We start from the raw sequence: 22,279 nt of genomic DNA, 5'->3' as shown, positions 1-22,279 counted from the left end.
ATTTGGGTGTCAAGTTTTCACCTAAATTAGTTATTCTTTCCGTATTGACTAAAATAGATTTTTTAATTTTAGGAGTTAAAATCGAAGGAATCACTAAATTTCAGCTCCTAAAATTTCCAGATTGTAAGCTAAAATAGATTTGTAAATATCAATCGTTTTCCAAAACTAAAATTTTCGTAACTGAGAAAAATACCGTGCAAACATAACCTTATAAAGAGATTTCTATCCACGCATCAGATTTTGAGAAACTGTTTTTACGACCAATAATCACTTTTAACAAAGAAAATCTCAATAGATGACGAAGTAGCCAACAGTGAGATATTATTCTATCTGATAACAGTTCACTGATCTACCCGAAGGTAGGGGAGGTCGCTACTCTTAGTAGCAGAGTGATCTATATTTGCACTACAGTAGCTCAATATTGATCAGTGGTATAACTCTCCTTTGAAACCGAGAGGAAAGAAGTCATCTAACTAATATTTACTTGAACTACATAGGGATTGCTAGCTATTCCACATATGATTAAAAGTGAGCCATAAAGAAATACTATAAGTATGATCTAAAGCGTTTACAAGTATTGATTTATGCATAAAAGATTCGAACAAGTTGCAAACGTGTTATCCCTCTAATATGTTTTGAATGTTCGTCGTGTATGAAATTCCCATCCGAGAGTTACCCCCGGCTTTGTGTTTTAGAGTTTTAGAAATGTGATTAGCTTGATTAGTAAGTTTTATACGAGAGATCTTTAAATTTAATTAAATTTGAATGGCTAGAAGTTAATTCAAACATTGGATTTCCAAACCTTTAAAAAAATGAAATAGGTTACCCCAAATTTGGGGTAACTCTCGGACCGGACGTGAATTTTATTTATGATTAGCATTCCCCCATATTGGGAATAATACATCAGTAATTCTTACCATTCTGTTTGTGATTCTTGGTTGAAATAATCAGCCGTGTTCTATGAAGAAACAATGATTCGAAAGTAAATTTCAATTTACCTAACAACCCTTAAAAGCGCGGTCGATTTTTGAGGAGACTGGTAATTTATTTACGTCGGAAATTATTTTTTATGAGAATTATGAGGCAATAACTTCGGACATTTTAACGTAATTTTTTCCAGGTAAGCTCGAACCCAAACTTCTCGCGCCTAAAGGATTGATAGGTGTATCGAGCTTGATACTACATTATTACATTATTACATTATTACATTATTACATTATTACATTATTACATTATTACATTATTACATTATATACTTATTTAAATCACGATAAAAGCAGAAAAACACACCTGGCATGATGTAAAATGTTAAGTTTTAAGATCAATCTTAGCCCCATCCTAGCTTAATTGTTGGCAATATGTTGAAAAGTTTTCCACAATATTTCGCCAGCTCCATATGGATTAGAACAATATGAGGTGAAAAATTCCTATTCATAAAAAGAACACCTGTTCTTTACTTTGTACATTACGGTCTGCAAACGATATCGTCAAAAACATTGTTCCCAATTTATTGTGTAGACTAAGTTGACAGGACTGTAACGCCGAAACCAACCAACATCAAATGCATACATTTAGACTAAGTAGTCCTTGGAAGCTACCAAACATACCTGTGTGCCAACGTCCATCTCCTTCTTAACAATAGAATATACAGAATCTTCAAAGGCAAGACAATCAATAACAATGTCTCTTGAATGTTCATCCTCAACGCGATCCTCAAACTGCACTGGACATCCAAAGTCTTTACGAGAACGTGTAATGGTCAGTTTCACCTAAATAAAAAAAGAGCAAAGCTTACATGGGGTAGCCAGTCGTTTTTTCATTAAAACCAGGTATAAGTATATCAAAGATACACAGATACGTTAAAATAAATAACAACTAGTTCGTGGTCATTATCCAGGCAAAAAATCCAATCCATGTACATAGTGGAGGATGATCGATATATGACGAAACTAAAATTTCTCAGAAGTATCTCACAATTAAATTGTTGCATTGAAGGTCTTCCAGAAAATGTTCGTGCATGGGGGCTGGAGGATATAGTGTCCTGGGGGGGAGGTGTAGTGAAAAAACTCCAAATTTGCCTTGTCCCGGGGGGGGGGGGTGGGTAGACTTGCTCTGTTTGATAATTTTGAATGTCCAGGGGGTCAACTGATGCTTGTCCGGGGAGATAGACCTGCTGTTTTTCTGGAATAGCCTATTCAAGCAGAAACTAAAAATTACAACCTAAATATCTTGACAAATAGCCAGCAAAATTTGGAGGCTCTACTAAGGACTATGAAAGGAATCTTTTGGTTAAATTTCTTTTTTATCTGGTTATCCCTTTAAGGTTTGATGCAAGTTGAGATAGGACTCACTCGATCATCAGTTTCTACAACTTTTTCATCTTCAACTTCAAATTCACTACCCATGGATATCCATGGCTGTGGTGTGCGCAAACCGATTCGAATTGCTATCTCTGGCTCCTCTTCTCCATTTTCACCAAGCTCTCCACTTTCTTCTGGTGGCTTAAAGTATAAAATAAAAAATACAGTGTAACAATTACATATTTTACTCAATGAATCGCTCAAAGTTTCTTCAGTTTCAAAGCATTGCCATTCAGCAATTTCTGGGGCAATACCAGAGTAAAGAAATAATGTCAATAATTGACTTTTGCAGTGGCTAATAAATTTATCAAACCTTTTACTAAAACCTAGCCTCTTCAACCCTGAACAGCCAGAAAGATTTTCGAAAAATCTGACCGTGTTCCGGTCTGTTCTGGTTAAACGAACTCTGTGTCGGGTTAATACCAACTTAATGGTACTAGATCATCAAAAAACAGATTTTTCTGGATTCGTAGGAGTTGAGGCAGATAAAGTAATGCCAGTTGGTTAAAAAACTTTACATGCTAAGAGCAAAACACCACAAAGGGAACGTAAAAACAACTTGGGAAAAACATCTCAGACACTGAATAGTGCGTACTGTAACAGTAACAAACCATACCTTGCAATTCTTTTATTGCAAAGAAGAGTTTGGTACAGGCTAATTAACTGAAAACCTAGACCAAAAAACTTATGAAAAACTGTGTAACTTACATTTAGAATTTTTTGTTTTTCTTCTTCATCGATGATGAGATAAAAATTTTGCCCATACTGGAAAGCTGCATCGTAAACAATCAGCAGCTCATCAGATGGGTATTCCTAAAATTGAAATCGTTCAGTCTTATTTAGCCAGTGGGAGTAAGATAAAAATCAATCGGTCTTATATGCCCTCTTCTGGTAGGACTTTTTTAGCCAGTGAGGGTAAAAATAACAGACTGAAATTCAATGGGGATTGATGTTCCCATATTTTCATGGCTGGGGAATAAAATTCTTTTGTTTTCAAGTCAGAAGATTCAGTGGGATGGGAAGAATACCTTAATATTTTGCAGTGAGGATTGGTTTATTTGATTATATTTAGTGGGTACAAAAATTGAAGTACATAATTTTCCACCAAGACGATATTTTGACCAATTTTTCCTGTGGATATTTGTCTGTGAGAAGGGGGTGTGCTTATCCATGTGTTTATAATAACATACTAATAAAAATCATTATCAGATCTATATAGATTTCAAATGTATCGAGTATAGAGTCCTACTCCTACTTTCTGCTCTGTATTCAACCCTTTTAAGCCTAAAAACTTGAGAGTTTTTAAAAATGATCATAAATTTGTAAGGTAAATGAACCCCAAAAAGATGAAGTTTGCAGACAAAATTTTCTCTGTACACGTAACGGTCGTTTTTAAATATAGTACTCCCTGAAGTAAAACTCACCTCAACAATCTTCTTTGCAGGATGAAAATCAGAGATGGCAGCACGATCTTTGAAATCTTGTTGAATTTGTTCCTTTGTTATGATTTTATGAGGATTTTCCTCTGTCACTTCTTCATCTGCTTTACATGAGAAAATTTCTTGTGTTTTGGAGGTAAAAAATATGGGAAAGATGTATGGCGGTGTTGCCGTTTCTTCTGCCATGTTGAAATATGGAATATTTGACTTCTAATTTTAACTATGATATTTTTTTAAATTATTATCTAAAAACAAAATTAATATATTATCAATATATATCTACTTAAAAAATGAACATTTTCGCAAGAATGAAATTCCGCGAAACATTCTTTTTTTTTACCAATTTTCTTTCCTTTTCCTAGAGGGGTTTTGGCCAAATTTTGGATTTTAAATTTTACGCAAGAATTAATCATGTACAAATGTTCAGCAAAGCTTGTAAAAATGCCAGTCTTTGCCCTGAATAAATTGGACAAGAGCTGCATTTTGCATGTCCAAGACTCTTGATTTTAATTTCAGGAGCAGTTTTGACAAATAACGTATGTACAGGGCTACAAATAAAAATTCTTAGTCATTGGGACATTATGTCTGACTGAAATCAAATCCAGTCGATCAAACTCTAAATCCTCTTGGTAATTCAGTCTTAATTTGTTCTAAAATTAACATAATTTTTCAACTAGCAGGATATAATAAATAAGAGTGAACAACTTGTTGCAGTAATACCGGATACACCACAAAAAAAATTTCTCTCTTTAAAACTAATTTTTTTGAATACTAAAAAGTTTAAAAAATCTAAAAATTTCGAGAATTTTATGGAGAATAAGATGGGAGGGTTTATATGGCTTAAATTTGACTTTGAGATTTGGCTGAATTTTTAGGCGTTTTCACTTATGATGACGTCATCAAAACAGGTAAAATGTGATATCTTGCAATTGGATAGGAGTTAGGAAATGGCTGACCCCTCATTTGAACAGAAATTTTAGGTGGAATTAGTTGGGAGGTTTAGTTTTAAGGGATATTCAAATTGAGGCTTTTTAGGTCCGATAAGGTCATCAAAAACAGAAAAATACAATATCTTGAGTTTGAGAAGGATTTAAGCAATGGTTGACCCCTCATTGGATAATGAATAATTGCTTTCAGTGAAGTAAAAATTTTATTACCCTTTCGTTGACGTCATTTTGGGCCCAAATGACATCACAAAACATTAAATTTGCAATATTTTTAACTTTCAACCATTTAAAGTGGAAATTTTTTCGTTGTTTTGGCTTACAAATCACATTTTTTTAGTCCCCACCATCCAAAGGGCTTACAATGCGTTCAGCTTATCTACTCCTCGGCGGGTGCGGCGCTGGGTGACGGCTAGATTTTTTCTGCTATTTTTGATAACTTTGAAATAGATCTTTAAAGATAACTTTTATGTACAAACAGTATGAAGTAAGCCCTGAATACATCAACTACTAACGAACAAAACTTTATTTACATAGCTTGAATGGTCAACTTGATTTCTTTATGATGAACACATAGTCTGCAGCCAGGTCAGAGAAAAAAAAATTTCCATCCAGCTGCTTTCCAGAAACACTACAATTTCTAATTTTTGCCTTATCCCTTTATTTTCATTACTTAATCCTAGAACTTTTGCATAAAAAATAGAAAAGTTGTATTTTTTACTGCTCTATTCACATACTGAATTTGAAAAATCTTCTATGTGGCATTTTTTTGCAATTTCAGAAAACTGATTTTTGAAAACTTGGGGCGGTTGGTCTGATAGCGCGCCCTTTTTAACTTTTTTGTTTTCATTCAAAATGACCGGACGCTGATTGGTGAATTAGAGTATGCTTGCAGCCATATAAGCCACATAAGCTTATCAAGCTTTTACTTTTTTTCTCTGGTTAACTATCTTTCAGAAATCTCTGCACTAATAATTCTTTTATCTCAATTTACAGCATATACATAATTTTAATACATTGTAACTATTTTTCATTTGTAATATAGTACTTAGTTGTAGGTCCACATCAGCTTAGTCTGCGTTTTTTTAACCTGCTTTATCAAATAAATAAAATTAAAAACAAGTGATACTTTTATGGACCTACCTGGTTATGCATTTAACACATATATAATTGATATCTACATAAACGTGACCATTAAACAATCATTCAGAACACAAATAGTGACGATCTATTAAAATTAGTCATTTGTTTCTTATAAAAAAACACGTTTAGAAACCAAAATTTCATACTCTTGAAGAAATCTTTCATATTCAAGACTTCGAGTGCAAAAAAACATCTCATCAAAAAATTCAGTAATTTTAAGAACATTGATGTATGCTTACAATGATTCTTATAGATAAATATGCGTTTTTTGAGCTGAAAAATTATTTTTTTACGAAAATCTGCTGAAGCCATCTTTTACCTACTTTCATGCAAAAAGTCAGAAAATAACAAGTCCAAAAAACCCTTTTTTATCCGTTTTTTAGCTGAAATTTACCCCAAAATTTTTTTTTCCAAAAATCTAGCTCCGTCACATTCGAGGGTTTATAGTTATGCATCTTTGTGCAAAAAATCATAAAGAATGAAAGAGCCAATCTCGAGAAACGCTAATACCTAAGTAATTGATAGTGTGCTCATAAAAAAATATTGAATTTGGCAAGTTTTTCTATAAAAACAAGCCAAACAACCAAAATTCCATGTCTAAACACATATATTCTTTAAAAGTAAGCCCTCATGAGCAAAAAAAACATCTATCTCATAAAAAGAATTGAGTAATTTGACTAAGAACATTGATGTATGCTTATTAATAGTGATTCTTATAGATAAACATGCGTTTTTTGAGCCAACAAAATTTTTTTGCAAAAATTTGCTTAAACCACCTTTTACCTACGCTGATACCCTACTTTCATGCAAAAAATCAGAAAAAATTAACGACTTAATTTTTCACAAAGTCCAAAAAACCCGTTTTTTAGCTGTTTTTTGGCCCAAATTCGCCCAAAAATTTTTTTTTGAAAATTAGGCTCTGTCACATTCGAGGGTTTATAGTTATGCATCTTTGTGCAAAAAATCAGAAAAAACTAACGAGCCAATCATGAGGAAAGCTAATAACGAACGAACGAACAGACGAACAGACAAACAGACGAACGAACGGACAAAGGTTAATTTATAGGACCTCCACCGGGGTAGGTCCAATTAAAAAAAAAACGCCTATTGCTCGATGGGATTAACAAATAACAAATAACTTTGAAGGTTCGGTGAAATGGTGGTCGACGCTTTTTATCAGCTGAAATTTATAGAAAGGTTGAAACTGTTTTTCTTTGCTTAGTGGTCAGAGAGGAATAATCCTCTTTCAATCAGTTCCAGCTTTCATATTATTCCTTTTATTAGACGAGGGATGTCGATATTAGACCAACTTACAGTAGTCCAAAGTTAGAGCAGTTGTAGTTGACGGTAAATATAATTATGACAAGTGTCACACATTCTTTCCCATGCAAGAAAATATTAAAATCCGTCATTTGATATAAAAGGTAGGTCAAGCCCAACATGTCAGTAAAAGCCGGTGATCATAGAAACACTCTTAAAAGTTACAAAGAAAGTGATTCCATAAAGTGATTTTAGAAATACTCTTAAAAGTTAGAAGAAAACAATTTGATAGAGTAAGTGGATAACCAGCTGGGTGGATCACTTGACTGGATTTTCTGAATCATTCTACTGTATATTGGTCTAATCTCGACATACGTCTTCCAATCTCGACACAGGATCTGTAAAATAATCAAAACAAACCTTGAATGAAATTCTTGGTATCATTCTTATCGAACAAGTTCATCCATCAAACTAGAAGTTCAGTAAACATTACAATCCTTTCAATTAAAAAAACAGCCAAATTATAAGCAGTTTTACACAACACACGAAACGCATGCAAACTTCCTTGTAACTTTCTTGTGTCCATCATTAAAATTTTACAACTTTATTACGCTTCAAGTCACGTGATAAAAATAATTTGCGCGCTTAGTCGACCTGGTTTCCATTTCCTTATTATTTATTGCAAGCACACACTCTATATAGGCGCTAGGAGGCCGCGTTAAACTTCTAGGCGCCGCACCTAGCACACCCGGTCCCTTTTCAAATTCATAAGGAAACTAGGTTCTTATAATTATTTTCGGTTCACGGTAAAAAGGCCTACTAAAAAATTCCTTGCGTGCAAAATGTTGATTTGGGCATCTTCGTTGAAAGCATGCTAATTAGTTTTTTAGTGATTACTACATTGTTAAAGTGTTCTTTTCAAATATAAGTAATAACAGTTCACATTTCTCATATTATATTAACAATCTGTGACGTGATAGAGAGAGTACAATTTAGTGATTGATTGATAACTTTGGCATTTGGTATGTATTTGTTTATGTTTGATTTTTTATTTCGAAGACCAGCCTACAGCTATGTCGAGATTATTAGAAGACGTATGTCGATATTAGACGATCCTATACGGTATCAAAAAAGACTGAGGAAGCCTAAAACTGAAGTGTAGAGAATTCAAAGTGATTCAAAGCTACATTTCCAGCAATGGACTGATGAAGAAAGAAGGTGTGATCTGTCTGCTGTGTTGTGATGCATGCCATACATCATATGGGCATCATATCATATGATGCATGTATGTGTTGAGAAGTGAGGTGGTAAAATGCACTACATGATGAAAGCACTGCTGACAGCTGAACTGCCCTGAACTGAAAGGTAAAAAGAAAGTCAAAATTGACTGTAAAAACGTAAATCAGATGTCAGACAGTGTCAGATGTAAAAATCCAAAATAAAATTCTTACATTTTGATGTGATTGCTCATCAGAAAGCCGCCATCTTGAAATTTTGACCTTTGCATAAATCCAATCTGGTAACCTAAGAAAATAGAACGTTTAATGTAGGAAAATATACATGTGAATGGCATTTTCATGGATTGAAATTAATTTTTCATGGAGTTTGTTTAGGTTACAGGGAAACTTCAAGTAAATCTCTCACGAAAAGTTGGGCGCGCACAAAACATGCGGGCGCGGGCGGGGGATTAAGGGGGAGGAGGCGGCGGGGCAATTTTTTTTTCCGTGAACGAACCAAGACCTGATTTACAATCATGGTCGAAATAGAATGAGAATTCCGGTTATTTTAACGTTTTTCAAGATTTAAAGTTCTGGCGAGAAAGTCGATTTTGGGCTATATCTCTTTAACTTAATGGAATATTTCAATTTGGGAGGGGTTGGAGACTTCCAGGCTATATTGTGAGCCTTATTGGACTATTTTTGAACTTTTGGATCCTTAAGTCTAGTGTTAAAACTCAGAGTTAAAACTCTACCCTTCAAACCTACTTTAGAGCACTTACAAATCGATTGTGGTTTCAAAACTTCCCGGTGGATTTCCCTTTTTTCTCAAATATTACGATTATGATTGTAGCGAACCAAGACCTGAATTTATTTCTCGCTCGGATGATTTACCGGCCCAAGACCTGAAATAACGAACAAAGACCTGAATAACTTTACTCCATTTTCGGAAGCGATTATCCTTTTAGCGGACCAAGACCTGAAAATAGCACGTGACAAAAATTATACACCAAATTCTTCGAAAGAGTAAAAAATTCTCGCTAACAAATTATGTTGATTCTTTTTCTATACCTTTTAAAAAAAATGATATGAGAGTTGTTTGAGAAGGTTCTTGAGAAGAGAAACAAACATGAACACAGTAGATTTGAAAGATATTGTTAGCGCATATTTATATATCTGTTCTTGAGGTCCCTTTCTCCTGGAAAAAAAACTATCTGTTCTGTATCCTGGGCTCTCCTGGATTATTATATCATCTGTTCTGGGAAAAAATGGGACTCCTGGAAAATATGTATCTGACATATCTGTTCTCTAGAAATATTATGCTCCTAAAGTCTATTCACGATAAGTGTGCACTCTTTTTTCATTTACCTATAACTTTTGAAGGAATTCTTCAATCTTTATAAATTTGGTATCATTGGAAAGATATTAGTGAGTGGATCAATTTGAAATAAAAAAATCTTTAAACAAATTCTAAAAATGAAGATGAAAATGAAGAAGAAAAAAATGAAGATCTTGTAGAAAGGTGCTATAGCTATCATTTTCACTGAAGTGAATCCTTGATTATCGAACATCATCACTGTGAAAAAATTTCTCAAAAATAATCATTCAGTCAAAAGATATCAAGCAAAGTTATAAGCTGATTGACGTCTAAAAACGCTGTTTTCTGCTGTTTTCTGCTGTTTTTTGGGGTCAATCACTTATTAACTTTGTATCATAACTTTATATTCTAGATTATATTAGCGTTAGAATAAACTGGTATATACTATTACCGGAGCCAGTCCCGGCACGGGTCTTTTGTGTTACAAAAGTTAATTGTCTTTAAATAAATAAATAAAAATGAAAATATCACAACCTTACTCACGGAAAGACGACAAGACTTCGTTCAGCTTTTGATCTTTCAGTGCTACTTGGTCTGGGGTAAATGTGCGACTCGCACGTTCACCTCTCAGACAAGCAACAACTGATCGGATCAAGATGAAGGAAATCTTGCGTCGAATCCCGGCGATCACGACACTCTTCATGCAATTTTGCTTCTCTGAGATTTTCTCAGAAAGTCTATTTAAAAATATCGAACATTCACGGGAAGTTCCGCCAGTAGCACCAAAAATCAATGGTGTGAAAGTCCCTCTCTCAATTTCCTGGATTCGTTGGTTATAAGCTCGTTTCTTCTGCTTCTCAAAGCTTGCTAATGTAGTTGAAACGGATTTTTCACGATAACTCGGAGCTAGAAGGTTTGAAACCTTAACATCAAAGAATGCTCTCTGAAACCGTGTCCAAAAACCGTTACCACTAACATCGGCCCTTGCCTCATTACCACAAATAGCTGATTTTTTAAAATCAGCACTATCAGTTCTTGTGAGTTCCAAAAATGCGGGTTCAATTTTCACATCATGTGCAACTTCTTTCAACATCATCGCTAACGCATCACGGATGTTGTTGTGACGATGAATGACGTAACGACCGAGGTGACAAGAAAGTGCATGTTCGATGGAGAAGGATGCTTGACATGCACATTTGACCGGTAGTCTCCTCATCTGCCAACCGTACCGCATGAAAATCGCATCAAAGAATTCTTGCTTGTTCAATATGAAATTTTCTTCCCTCAAAGGAAGAGTCGTCAACCACGATGAAGCACCCGGACATTGAGCAATTTCCAGTGCTTTGCGCTCAATGGATGGTAAAGAAGGCTCAATTTCCCGAAGGGTTTCCTCATATTCCTGATTTGATTATCGAAATCGAGCTTGTATAATCAACGGGCTCTTCACATTGTTTTACGACACGATCTCGTAATTCGGCCGTCGCACTTAGGCTCGTTTCGTGTTGGAATTTCGCTTCTTCTATTACATTTATGATACCAAGTCCCCCGAATTTCGTCGGCAAAGCCATCAAGCGACGTTCAGTATCATTGCATTGTCTTCCATCGCAGAAGGCGGGAATCAAGTGGAATCTGATGACGTTTTCGAGTGGTATCAGGTATTCGTCGAGGTCTTTGACCGTACGGAATATGTAGTTGAATTTTTGGCGATATCCAACTACGAATGAAACATACGCAGCTTGTGGTTGTGAACATGCTATCGTCGCCAAAAGAGTGAGCTCTTTGACCCATTCTGCAACTTTAGCTTCGATGTAATCCTTGCGGAAAGCTGCATTCCCGATCAGGGCACCGAGATGTTTTCGTCCTTTGACAGTCACTTTGATAGAAGTTGTTGCGAAGACGCTTCTAGCATACTCTTCATATTCTGGTTTGACTATCAACCACGACTTGGAAGATTTCGGGTAATATCCGATATTTGGACCGACTTCAGATAGAACATCCCACCAAGCTTTCAGTGCATTAATCTTGCCAGCTCCTGTAAGATCATCTGCATATGCTACTTGTTTGATTCGAGCTGATTTCTTCTTGAGATGAGTTGTTAGTGGTAACAAACTTAGACCGTATAAAGCCATTGCAATGGGATCACCTTGTGTGGTACCTTCAGTGGATTTCAGCTCGACACCACCAATTACAAACAATCGAATTTCATGGCGATAGCAGTTTTCAACAAACAATGCTAAATGTGGACAAATTATCTTTATGTTCTGGATCATGACGGCACGATTAATGCTGTTGAACGCGTTGCTTGCATCCACCAGAAGAACAGCATCAGTTTCAACGTCGTTGTAGATATCAGCCATTGCATGAACAGCAGTCTCGCAACCTCCGAGTTGTCCTGCACATAGTTGTAGGTTTCCAGCAGCATCTTGTATGTCTTTCTTTAAAATTGTTGTTATTGATTTCCCAACAATCCTTCTAAGTACTTCACCGATGCCAATGGGACGTACACCTGGATTCTTGTTGAGTGGTACAAGAGTGCACGAAAGAAAAGCCTCCATGTCACGGCCATTCTCTTTATCACATTTTTCGGTGCACATCGTGATGGCCATTTTGGCGATAGCTTTCGCCAGATCGTTTGAGCGGTCACCAAAACTTTTTGAAAGCAACAATCGATGCCACATGCTTGAGTCAAGTTGGGAGGGCCCCGATGACCCTTTTGTTTTAGCCGCCATCTTCTGAATCAGTTCTGCGTCAATCACATGAAATGTCAGGGGATGAACATCGACCACTGGACCTTCAAGAAGAAGATCGTCAAATTTGGGTTGTGCTTGTGGGTGCTTCTCTTGAAGTGTGTTGATGATATGGTCATTGATCGGAACCAGACCAGTCGAGCTTTCATTTGACAAGAGTTTTAATGCAGCGTTGACTTTACCAAGGAACATCAGATCACTAAATCGTTTTTTGATCGTGGATATCTTCTTGGTGGTGGAGCTGAGAATTCGATTTTGGATAGCTCTGCTTTCTCTTGTCAGCTCGTCAAAATCACCCTGCTCCCAAAGATTCAGTCGTCGGTCCAAAAATTTGATGTGATCTTTGGATTTCGAAGACTTGGAAGGTTTTTGTAGCAAGAGACAGGGCATGATAAACAGAGCATCATAACTTTATATTGAATAAATATTTTAGTGAAATTTCTTCACAGTGATGATCTCCTAAGATCAAAGAATCTCTCCAGTAAAAATGAAAGTTATAGCACTTCTCTATAAGATCTTCCTTTTTTTCTTCTTCATTTTCATCTTCGTTTTTAGAATTTTTTTAAAGACATTTTTATTTCAAATTGTTCCACTTACTAATATCTTTCCAATGATACCAAACTTATAAAGATTGAAGAATTCATTCAAAAGTTATAGGTAAAAGAAAAAAGAGTGCACACTTATCGTGAACAGACTTTAGAAAAATATAACAGCTATTCTCTCTAAGAAAGTTAAAATGCTCCTAAGTCCTAGAAAATGAGACCTTTTAAGAAAATTATGAAGCTCCCTGGAAAAAAATCTGGCATCTGGTTGTGTTTTTCACAATTTAGCTCCTGGATTTTTTGAACAGATTGTCCGTTGGAATATTATATGGGGGGCGTACGGGGTTTGTGATTTCCAAAATACCGAATAATTTTGCCAAAATTTCCGAAATTCCGTAAAAAAAGACTTTCAAATCCGATACCGATTTTTTTGGGTATTTTTCCTCGTTTTGACAGTTTTGACTATAATTTTTCATCAAATTTGATTTTTCATGTATGAATTCCGAAAAAAAGGGATAAAAACTTTATGATACCAAAATTTCGAAGCAAAAATTCATGGATTTCTGATACCGAAACAATTTCAGAATTCCGAAATACCGAAGGAATTTTGCCTGAATTCCGAAATTCCGAAAAACCGTACGCCCCCCACTTGTATGTGCTTTTCCTTAAAATGTGCTCCTGGATTTTAAGAACAGAAGTCTTTAAATTAAGACGACCTCTGGATTTTACCTGGGTGTTTTGAGGAAAGACTCTCCTAGATTTATCCATAAAATTTACTCTCCTGGAAAAAATGAACAGATATTTCAAAAAATCTGCCGGCAGCCGCAGTACTAGTACGTAGTAGGTATCAAAAGGTGGATCTACGACAAATGCTGCAACTAAACTAGAAGTGGATATTTATTAAAACCGTTAAAACCCTCAAAATGCACCGTAATAATAAGGAAGAATTTTTGATGGCGTGCAACTATTATAATACAAAATGTCCTTTTTGGTGGGTTTTTACTAAGACATCAGTAATGCAGTATGGAAGATTTTGACGCTGTCAATTTTTTATGAGCCAATATTAAATGATATTGCTAAATTGTTGAAAGGTTCAGTAGTTCGGAAACATGTACTGTAAACTTAAGGGGATGGACCCTACCGTGAAAAGCACAGCTCAAAATCATATATTTACGCTGTGCCGACGAATCGAGATTCTATTCATCGCGCAATCAGCAAAGACAAAAGTAACCATGACGACCATCCAAGATCTTGGATGAGCGTCATAGTCGATATTTTTATTCCCGTCGTTGAAAACACAACTTACAAAAAGTCATCAATGCTTTGTAAAAAGAGTCAGTGATAGAGAATCATAACATAAAGTCTGTCTATTATTTCGATTCAATTAAAGTGACATTTCCATAATTAAAAGTTTAGTAATTACTGTTATACATTTGGGGATCATGTAAAAGATTTCTTTCGAAATAAACTCATTTCAACTACACTTGGAGGTTTCTGGGGAATTCGTAAATAGTAAACTGCATACTGATACAGTCTGCTAGACATTTATGTGGTAATATTTGCTCTTCATCTTTGATTTTTTATACAGTGATTAGATTGACACATGCGCGATAAAATTTCTATTTTGTCTTCAGAGGTTACTATTTTCTTTGAATACTTAACCTCTGATACTCAGGGTAGATGGACCCTGAGTATCAAAAGTCCTTTCTCGGGAAGTTTAAAAAAATATCCGAACTAGGTAGGACCTATTAAACCATGCACAATCGGAATGTACAGTTCAAGTTTTAAGCTTATTCTGCAGAAATACTTTATATGAATCACGTATTTTTTTTCCGTCAGCGGTCATCACGACCCAACTTCAGCGGTCGAATTTAAAACAAAAGTTCATCTAAGAAGTTTGTTTACTCGCCTGCATTGGGTCTCCACCGCTAAAAAAGCCCCCTCCATTTAAAACATGGGATTCGACCACTAAAATGGGTTTTGGTCGCTAGGTTGGACTTCTACCGCTAAGTTGGGTTTAAACCGCTGGAGTTGGGTTGCGACCACTGACGGAAAAAAATACGCATCGCCGATACAATTTGATAGATAAATTTTATTTTCTATACAAAGCCTAAACAAACATAGGAAATGAGGAGGATGACACCTTAGGACATTTTTCAATTTTAATTTTCGAGGGTAAAATCACAATGTTGTAGGGCAATTTCCAAAGAAATCAATGTATGAAAAAAAAACTTTTACCAATTAAAAATTAAAAATTAAGAATTTTAATCGGCGAAAATAAAGGCTGCGCCACCTTAGCCACTTTACCTTGCCTCTTCAGATTGCAAATTTGAGACCTCTCCTTAAAACAAGGCATATTTCCGAATGAATTAAAAATTGCTAAAGTTACACCCGTTTTTAAAACAGGAGAAAAAATGACCCAGGGAATTATAGGCCAATCTCAGTTTTACCATGCTTTTCGAAACTCCTCGAGAAAATCATGTACAACAGGCTCTATGACTATCTTCAGCAGCATAAAATTCATATCAAAAACAATTTGGCTTCCAACAAAAACACTCGACTGAACACGCTCTACTCGAATTAATCAGTGAAATTTCAAATTCTTTCGAAAAAAATAAATTCACCATTGGTATTTTCATTGACCTTTCAAAAGCATTTGACACTGTTAACCATGACATACTAATCTCAAAAATGGAACGATACGGAATAACAGGTACTAACTTAGACTGGTTTAAAAACTATTTGACTGGACGTAGACAATGTGTGGCATATGACAACTCGACAACGACCACTAGAAAAATTGACTGTGGGGTTCCCCAAGGCTCAATCCTGGGACCGCTACTATTCCTGATTTACATAAACGATCTACATAACACATCGAAATTACTTGATTTTATACTATTTGCTGACGATACTAATCTTTTCTATTCAAACAAAGACCTAAAAACACTTTTTAAAGTAGTTAACAATGAACTTAACCTTATAAATAGCTGGTTTGTCGCTAACAAATTATCACTGAATGTTAAAAAAACGAAGTACATACTTTTCTGTAAACGCAGTAAAGTTGACGACCTACCTTTAAGACTCCCTTCCTTACGAATTAACGATACAGAAATTAAACGAGTTTACGATACAAGCTTCCTTGGAGTAATAATTGACGAATCCTTAAATTGGAATAAACACATTAAAACCATTGAAAATAAGATCTCTAAAAACATCGGAGTTCTTTTAAAGCTAAGCAAGTCCTTGAACTAAACTCGCTCAAAAAACTTTACTTTGCATTTATTCATAGTTATTTAAATTATTGTAACATAATATGGGGTAGTACTTTTAAATCGAACTTAAAAAAACTCTTTAGTAAACAAAAACATGCACTCCGCATCATGTTTGGTGTAAATAAATTTAGTCCGGTTAATCATCACTTTACAGACTTAGGCGCGCTTAATATCTATCAAATAAACATCTACCAGACAATTGCATTTATGCAAAGCGTTAAAACTAAAACCTGTCCTGACTTATTTTTGAACCAATTTCCTCAAATAAATCATAAATACCAAACAAGATACTCAAAAAATGCTTTTAAAATACAGGGTGCACGATTAGATGTCAAAAGGTTTGCTATTAGATATAGGGGTCCTTTTATGTGGAACAATGTTCTTAGTAGTGATCTCAAAGAAACTTGTGGAGAAAAATCAAAACTATGTTTCCAAAAGGCTGTAAAGAAATATATTTTTAACACAGATGTTGAGAAATATTACTAAATGACAATTTATCACATAGGTGTAAATAAATTATATAATCCTTTTTTTCTTCTTTATTCCTTTATTTCTCTTTTTCTATTATATGAAACATGTAGCAGATGTAAATAAACACTTTCGCAATCAAGGGGATAGGTGAAAAGGTAGCAATGCCTTCTTCTATCTCCTGCGAATGATTTTAGCGTAAAAACTTTTTTATCTCACAAACAATAGCTATAAAACTTTTAACGTGTAATTTTATGATAGCTTAGTTATTAAACGCAAATAATTAAACGGAAAAAAAAAAAAAAAAAGTAGAAAACGGTAAAAACGAGAAGGCTATTTCTTACGTGTCAGTCACATAGCCATGCTCCGCCCGGAAAAACACTCCAACCTCTGTTTTTTTCGGTTTTCGACAGTTCAACCCTAGTAGATTATCAAGTCATCGACCGATTTTTCAAAATTTTACCCCAAAATGCTCATTTTGGGCATTATTTTTTGGTCCTAAAGTGTACAATTTAGCCTAAAACGAAAGTGCTCGAAAATCGACGATCTTGGGCTTATTCGAAAGATAATTAAAAAACAAGTAAATTTGAGATATAAACTTAGGTCTAGAAATGCCCCAGTCATGCTGCAGATGAGTTTTAATGATGCCGTCATTTTAGGTTTATTTTGCTCAATTGGCAAAGTTGGGTATAGTTTTTGTTCTAGAAAGACTCCAGACTGTTTTCTTTGTGATAAAGCTTTTTAAGCAGTGTACTATAGAAAGTATATTTTACATAAAACTGATTGAAATATTTATATACATAGCTTCCTACTAGCTTCATATTTCATAAATTCTTGTAAACAAAGATGATGTTGTTAAAGGATCCAAACAACAACAGACATACGCTAGCATCGCTAAAGATGAGCTAAAGAAAAAAGACCAAAGCAACAACAGACATACGCTAGAGATGAGCTAAAGAAACAAGAGGTAACGATCAAGAATTTCATCAAAGAAGAGAAAGAAGAAGAACGATGGTTAAACTTAACAAAGTACAATATCATTGTTCACAACCTCGGAGAGAACAAACATGAAGACCTAGAAGAACAACGTGTAGGTGATAAGGATTATGTTGAAGAAGTTGTACAAAACCAAATGGGATTAAAGGTAAACATCGTCAGCGCAGAAAGAATAGGAGCTCGGAAGGACAAAATGTTCAAAACAAAAAGATGGCGACCCTTGAAAGTCGCAAAACCATCAAAGAGTGGCATAGGAAGGCAAAGGAGAAAACAGAATTACAAAAGGTTGGCAGCTGGATATATAAGGTTAGAGGAAGTCTTCAAACAAAACTCTCCTTTAAGAAGATATGTAACAAACCCGTTACTGAAAATGAAATATTGTAAAGACGACTGGTTAAGAGGCCCACCGTGCGCCTACAACTGTAAAATTGTAAAATGTTAAGCATGATTATTTCATAGAGGTCGATAGACCTGAGAAATATATTACTGTAAATTAAATAAATGTGCCAAGACCCTTTCAGAGATTATATAAATTGTTTCAAGAAAAATCCCGCTTTTTCAACTTAAACCATTTTTTTCAGATTTATGACAGTAACAATTACTATAAAATATATTTACTTCGTTCCAAAATAAATAAACCAGCTGCGCTGGAAGCTCTAGCCGTAAGCTGAGAAAGATGCAAGGATTAGATAAAATAAACAGGTCGGAAATGGAATGCAAAAAGGGGATTCATAATATGCATAACTGTTATATTCTTCGGACATACCCCAAAATTTTCTCTCTATTGCGCGTCATATGAGTGTCACGGGGGCCAAAATTAGCACATAAAGAAAAAAAACGAACTAATTAACTTTAGGGGTGATTTTCCTAAGGGTAAAATTTGTTTGTGCGAATGGCACCTAAAGCTGCCTAAAGAAGCGAAATCAGCAAAATTTAATCCCTGCAAAAGTTTATCCCATTAAGCCACGGGTTTTTAGCTAAGCATTATTTTTTCTGCTGGGATAATACTTGGAGAAGAGTAGGATAAACCAAATAAAATGGTGCAATAGTGTGTATGTAATAAATAGTGTTATATTTGGAAAAAACCTGTTTCGCATTTGAAAAATGTTCAAAAGGAACGGTCGCCCCAGCCAATGAAATTACGACAAAGTCCAAAAAATATCATTTTCAGTTATAACACTGTGAAAATTTCTCCGATCTTGTTCAAATTTACACAGGAATTGTGTTTTAGTATCCTTTACTGAATTCTCATAGTGATATGTTTGTAAAAAATCTGTGTCGGGTTTGAAAAACCAAATGGAATGGTTGCCAGCCGCGACAAAATTACGACAAAGTCCAAAACGATCATTTTCAGCCATAATACTATGAAAATTTTTCCGATCTTGTTCAAATTTACACAGGAATTGTATTTTAGTATCCTTTACTGAATTCTGATAGTGATATGTTTGTAAAAAATCTGTGTCGGGTTTGAAAAATCAAAAGGAGCGGTCGCCAGCCGCGACGAAATTACGACAAATCAAAGTCCAAAAACGATCATTTTCAGCCATAATACTGTGAAAATTTCTCCAATCTTGTTCAAATTTACACAGGAATTGTGTTTTAGTATCCTTTACTGAATTCTCATAGTAATATGTTTGTAAAAAATCTGTGTCAGGTTTGAAAAATCAAAAGGAATGGTTGCCAGCCGCGACAAAATTACGACAAAGTCCAAAACGATCATTTTCAGCCATAATACTGTGAAAATTTCTCCGATCTTGTTCAAATTTACACAGGAATTGTGTTTTAGTATCCTTTACTGAATTCTCATAGTGATATGTTTGTAAAAAATCTGTGTCGGGTTTGAAAAATCAAAAGGAACGGTCGCCAGCCGCGATGAAATTACAACAAAGTCCAAAAATGATAATTTTCAGCCCTAACACTGTCTGACTGTGAAAATTTCTCCAATCTTGTTAAAATTTACACAGGAACTGTGTTTCAGTATCCTTTATTGAATTCTCATAGTGATATGTTTGTAAAAAATCTGTGTGGGGTTTGAAAAATCAAAAGGAACGGTCGCCAGCCGATGATGAATACGACAATAACAAAGTCCAAAACAGGATCATTTTCAGCCATACATAACACCACAAAAAATACTGTGTATCAATGGCTGTGTGTTTGAAAGTTTCATTGTCAAGTTTGAAAATCCAAAAGAGGGACAACCACCAATTTTATATATCATCATGAAAAATGACCAAAAGTCCAAAATAGATCATCTTTACAGCATAAAATCATGAGAAACACACGTATTTGAATTCGCTTGACAAGACACAGACAAGTTCTTTTAGTGATAACTAGCAAGTGAGATGAATTAATACCAGTATTTACACTTGCAGCTAGAGTTTTCTCGTGACCAGCCAATGTTTACTTCACTAACTGATTTGTACTGGCAGTTTATTAGGAAGCTAACTTCATTTTCATCAACTTTTCTCTATCGATTGCTCAAGCAGGAGCGCACAATAAGGGAGATAAACAACATTTTCTTCAGCGGATTTCCCGCTCTCCCGAACATCCGATAGAAACCGAATCGGGAAATACTTTTTTGGAATCTTAACGCCGTCCCCCCAACAGTCGAGTACTATTGCAAATTAGGAGAAATGCGGGTATTTCGCTTAAATAGGATGAATTATCCTAAATAAGATAAAATCGATAGCTTAGTTAGGAGAAATAGAAGAAAAAGTTGATTTTCTGAACAAATTCAGAGATCCGCGTCAATTTTTGCATAAATTTAAGAAATTTGGAGCCAGCATAGTATGCTTGTGAAGTCTGATCCACCAGTCAGCGTGCGTTCAGAAGTTATTCAACTTTTAAGTAGTACGCATGCGTAGTTGTTTTGAAGATATAGAAATTAAGATGTATTAAACAGTAATTGTAACAAACACGATTGAACGCTGTCGACACTTTTCGTCCACTCAAACCTTTTTAATTCTTCATCTTTTTTATTACGGGAAAGAGAGTAAACAAAAATACTATTTCTCTTATTTAGTACATTTTATCCAAAATAGGATAAATGCTTATATTTTTTCGCTCCGCGCTGATAAGAAGCCAACTTTTGGTTTAAAATGATCTTCTGTATGAGCACAATTGATTTAGAGAGTAATAAAGACGCGGATCTCTGAATTTGTTCAGAAAATCAACTTTTTCTTCTATTTCTCCTAACTAAGCTATCGATTTTATCTTATTTAGGATAATTCATCCTATTTAAGCGAAATACCCGCATTTCTCCTAATTTGCAATAGTACTCGACTGCCCAACACCCATTTTAATGCTCACCTGCGGCTAGAGCAATAAATTCTCTGCCATGCTCAATGACTTAGGGCTCTGACCATACAGGGTGTCCCTAATTAAAGTATCGAGTCGAAACACAACTATGAGTAGAAAGTTTTATGTGCGTGTTCACAAAATTGTATTTTAAGCTCTCCCTCTTTTTTCTTTGTCATTACGATTAATTTATACGTTGTAACTACCTTTTGTAATAAGCCTGTGTGGTGGAGAACGTTCTTATAATTTAGCGATAACACACACACACCCCTGTCTCAGTGCCCCGGTGGCCTGATTTCAGTACATGATTTTTTTCAGTACATGGTTTCAGTACATGATTTTCCTACGTCACTGCAGTAATCAAATTTTTATTGCACTCATTTGTGAATTGAGATATAAATTGAATAAAGACAGCGACAATAAAAAACAGTTCTTGAATTCCCAAGCCATTTAGGATGATTACAAATGAGTGCAATAAAAATTTGATTACTGCAGTGACGTAGGAAAAAATCATGTACTGAAACCATGTACTGAAAAAAATCATGTACTGAAATCATGCCACCGGGGCACTGAGACAGGGGTGTACACACAAACTTTTCTACTCAATCGCATGTTCAAACTCGATACTTTAATTAGGGACACCATGTAGTCCAAAAATTGAAAAAAGGGACATAACAGTACTTGCGAAATTTGTAAACAAACTGTATGCAGCAGATACAAAATCAAAACAAATGTCACATGTCAAAATAAAAAATCAAACCAAATATGGCTAATTTTGATTGTTCAATTGTTTTACAAGTTTGTTTTGGACACGTGATTTTAATTGTTCTCTTTAATGACACGTGGTTTGTGCAATGTTTACATTTTACTACTGTAATGTCCCTTTAAGCAAAGTCCAGATGTAAAATTGATGAAAAACCACTATTTTGAAGATTTCGAGACAAAGAAGCATTTGATTTACAAAAATTTTCCGCAAAAGTTTTTATTGTTCGGTAAAAGATACACAATCCACTGCGAAAATTTTTTCAAAATGTTTTTTCTTCGCCGAAACTAAGCTCTTCAAAGTTGAAATACTCTTCCTCGCAAAAGTCTTCATTTTCTTCTTCATCAAATTTTGAATTTTTTCAATGCAATTTTTGAATTTTCAGATTCAGGAATAGTTTGTCTAACAGAAAAAGTATAACATGCCATAGTTTTGTTGGTTACATCAGTCAGAAAACACATTTTAAACACGACAATTATGAAAAATTCACTATGGTCAGAGCCCTTAAGA

The 22,279-nt window shown here is 34.9% G+C and overlaps 2 protein-coding genes across 2 annotated transcripts in view; both read right to left on the bottom strand.

The window, feature by feature from the left end:
• The window catches only part of LOC136801618 (dynein axonemal intermediate chain 3-like), a 54,736-nt gene extending 50,696 nt beyond the window's left edge, over window positions 1-4,040 (bottom strand). Inside the window, exons 1-5 of the mRNA XM_067058258.1 lie at window positions 3,785-4,040; window positions 3,069-3,173; window positions 2,352-2,501; window positions 1,608-1,769; window positions 918-958 (exon numbers count right to left, since the gene is read on the bottom strand). Coding sequence (XP_066914359.1) covers window positions 918-958; window positions 1,608-1,769; window positions 2,352-2,501; window positions 3,069-3,173; window positions 3,785-3,985 — 659 coding nt within the window. The 5' untranslated portion in view covers window positions 3,986-4,040. The remainder of the gene's footprint in view (window positions 1-917; window positions 959-1,607; window positions 1,770-2,351; window positions 2,502-3,068; window positions 3,174-3,784) is intronic.
• A 7,032-nt stretch (window positions 4,041-11,072) lies between these two features.
• Window positions 11,073-12,818, bottom strand: LOC136801790 (uncharacterized). The gene has a single exon (XM_067058456.1). The coding sequence runs from the start codon at window positions 12,816-12,818 to the stop codon at window positions 11,073-11,075; it is 1,746 nt and encodes a 581-aa protein (XP_066914557.1).
• Between the last annotated feature and the right edge of the window lie 9,461 nt (window positions 12,819-22,279).

Source organism: Clytia hemisphaerica, unplaced genomic scaffold, assembly GCF_902728285.1.
Source record: "Clytia hemisphaerica strain Z4C2 unplaced genomic scaffold, Clytia hemisphaerica genome assembly, whole genome shotgun sequence".
NCBI lineage: Eukaryota > Metazoa > Cnidaria > Hydrozoa > Leptothecata > Clytiidae > Clytia > Clytia hemisphaerica.
This window is presented reverse-complemented; position numbering and strand designations above follow the sequence as displayed.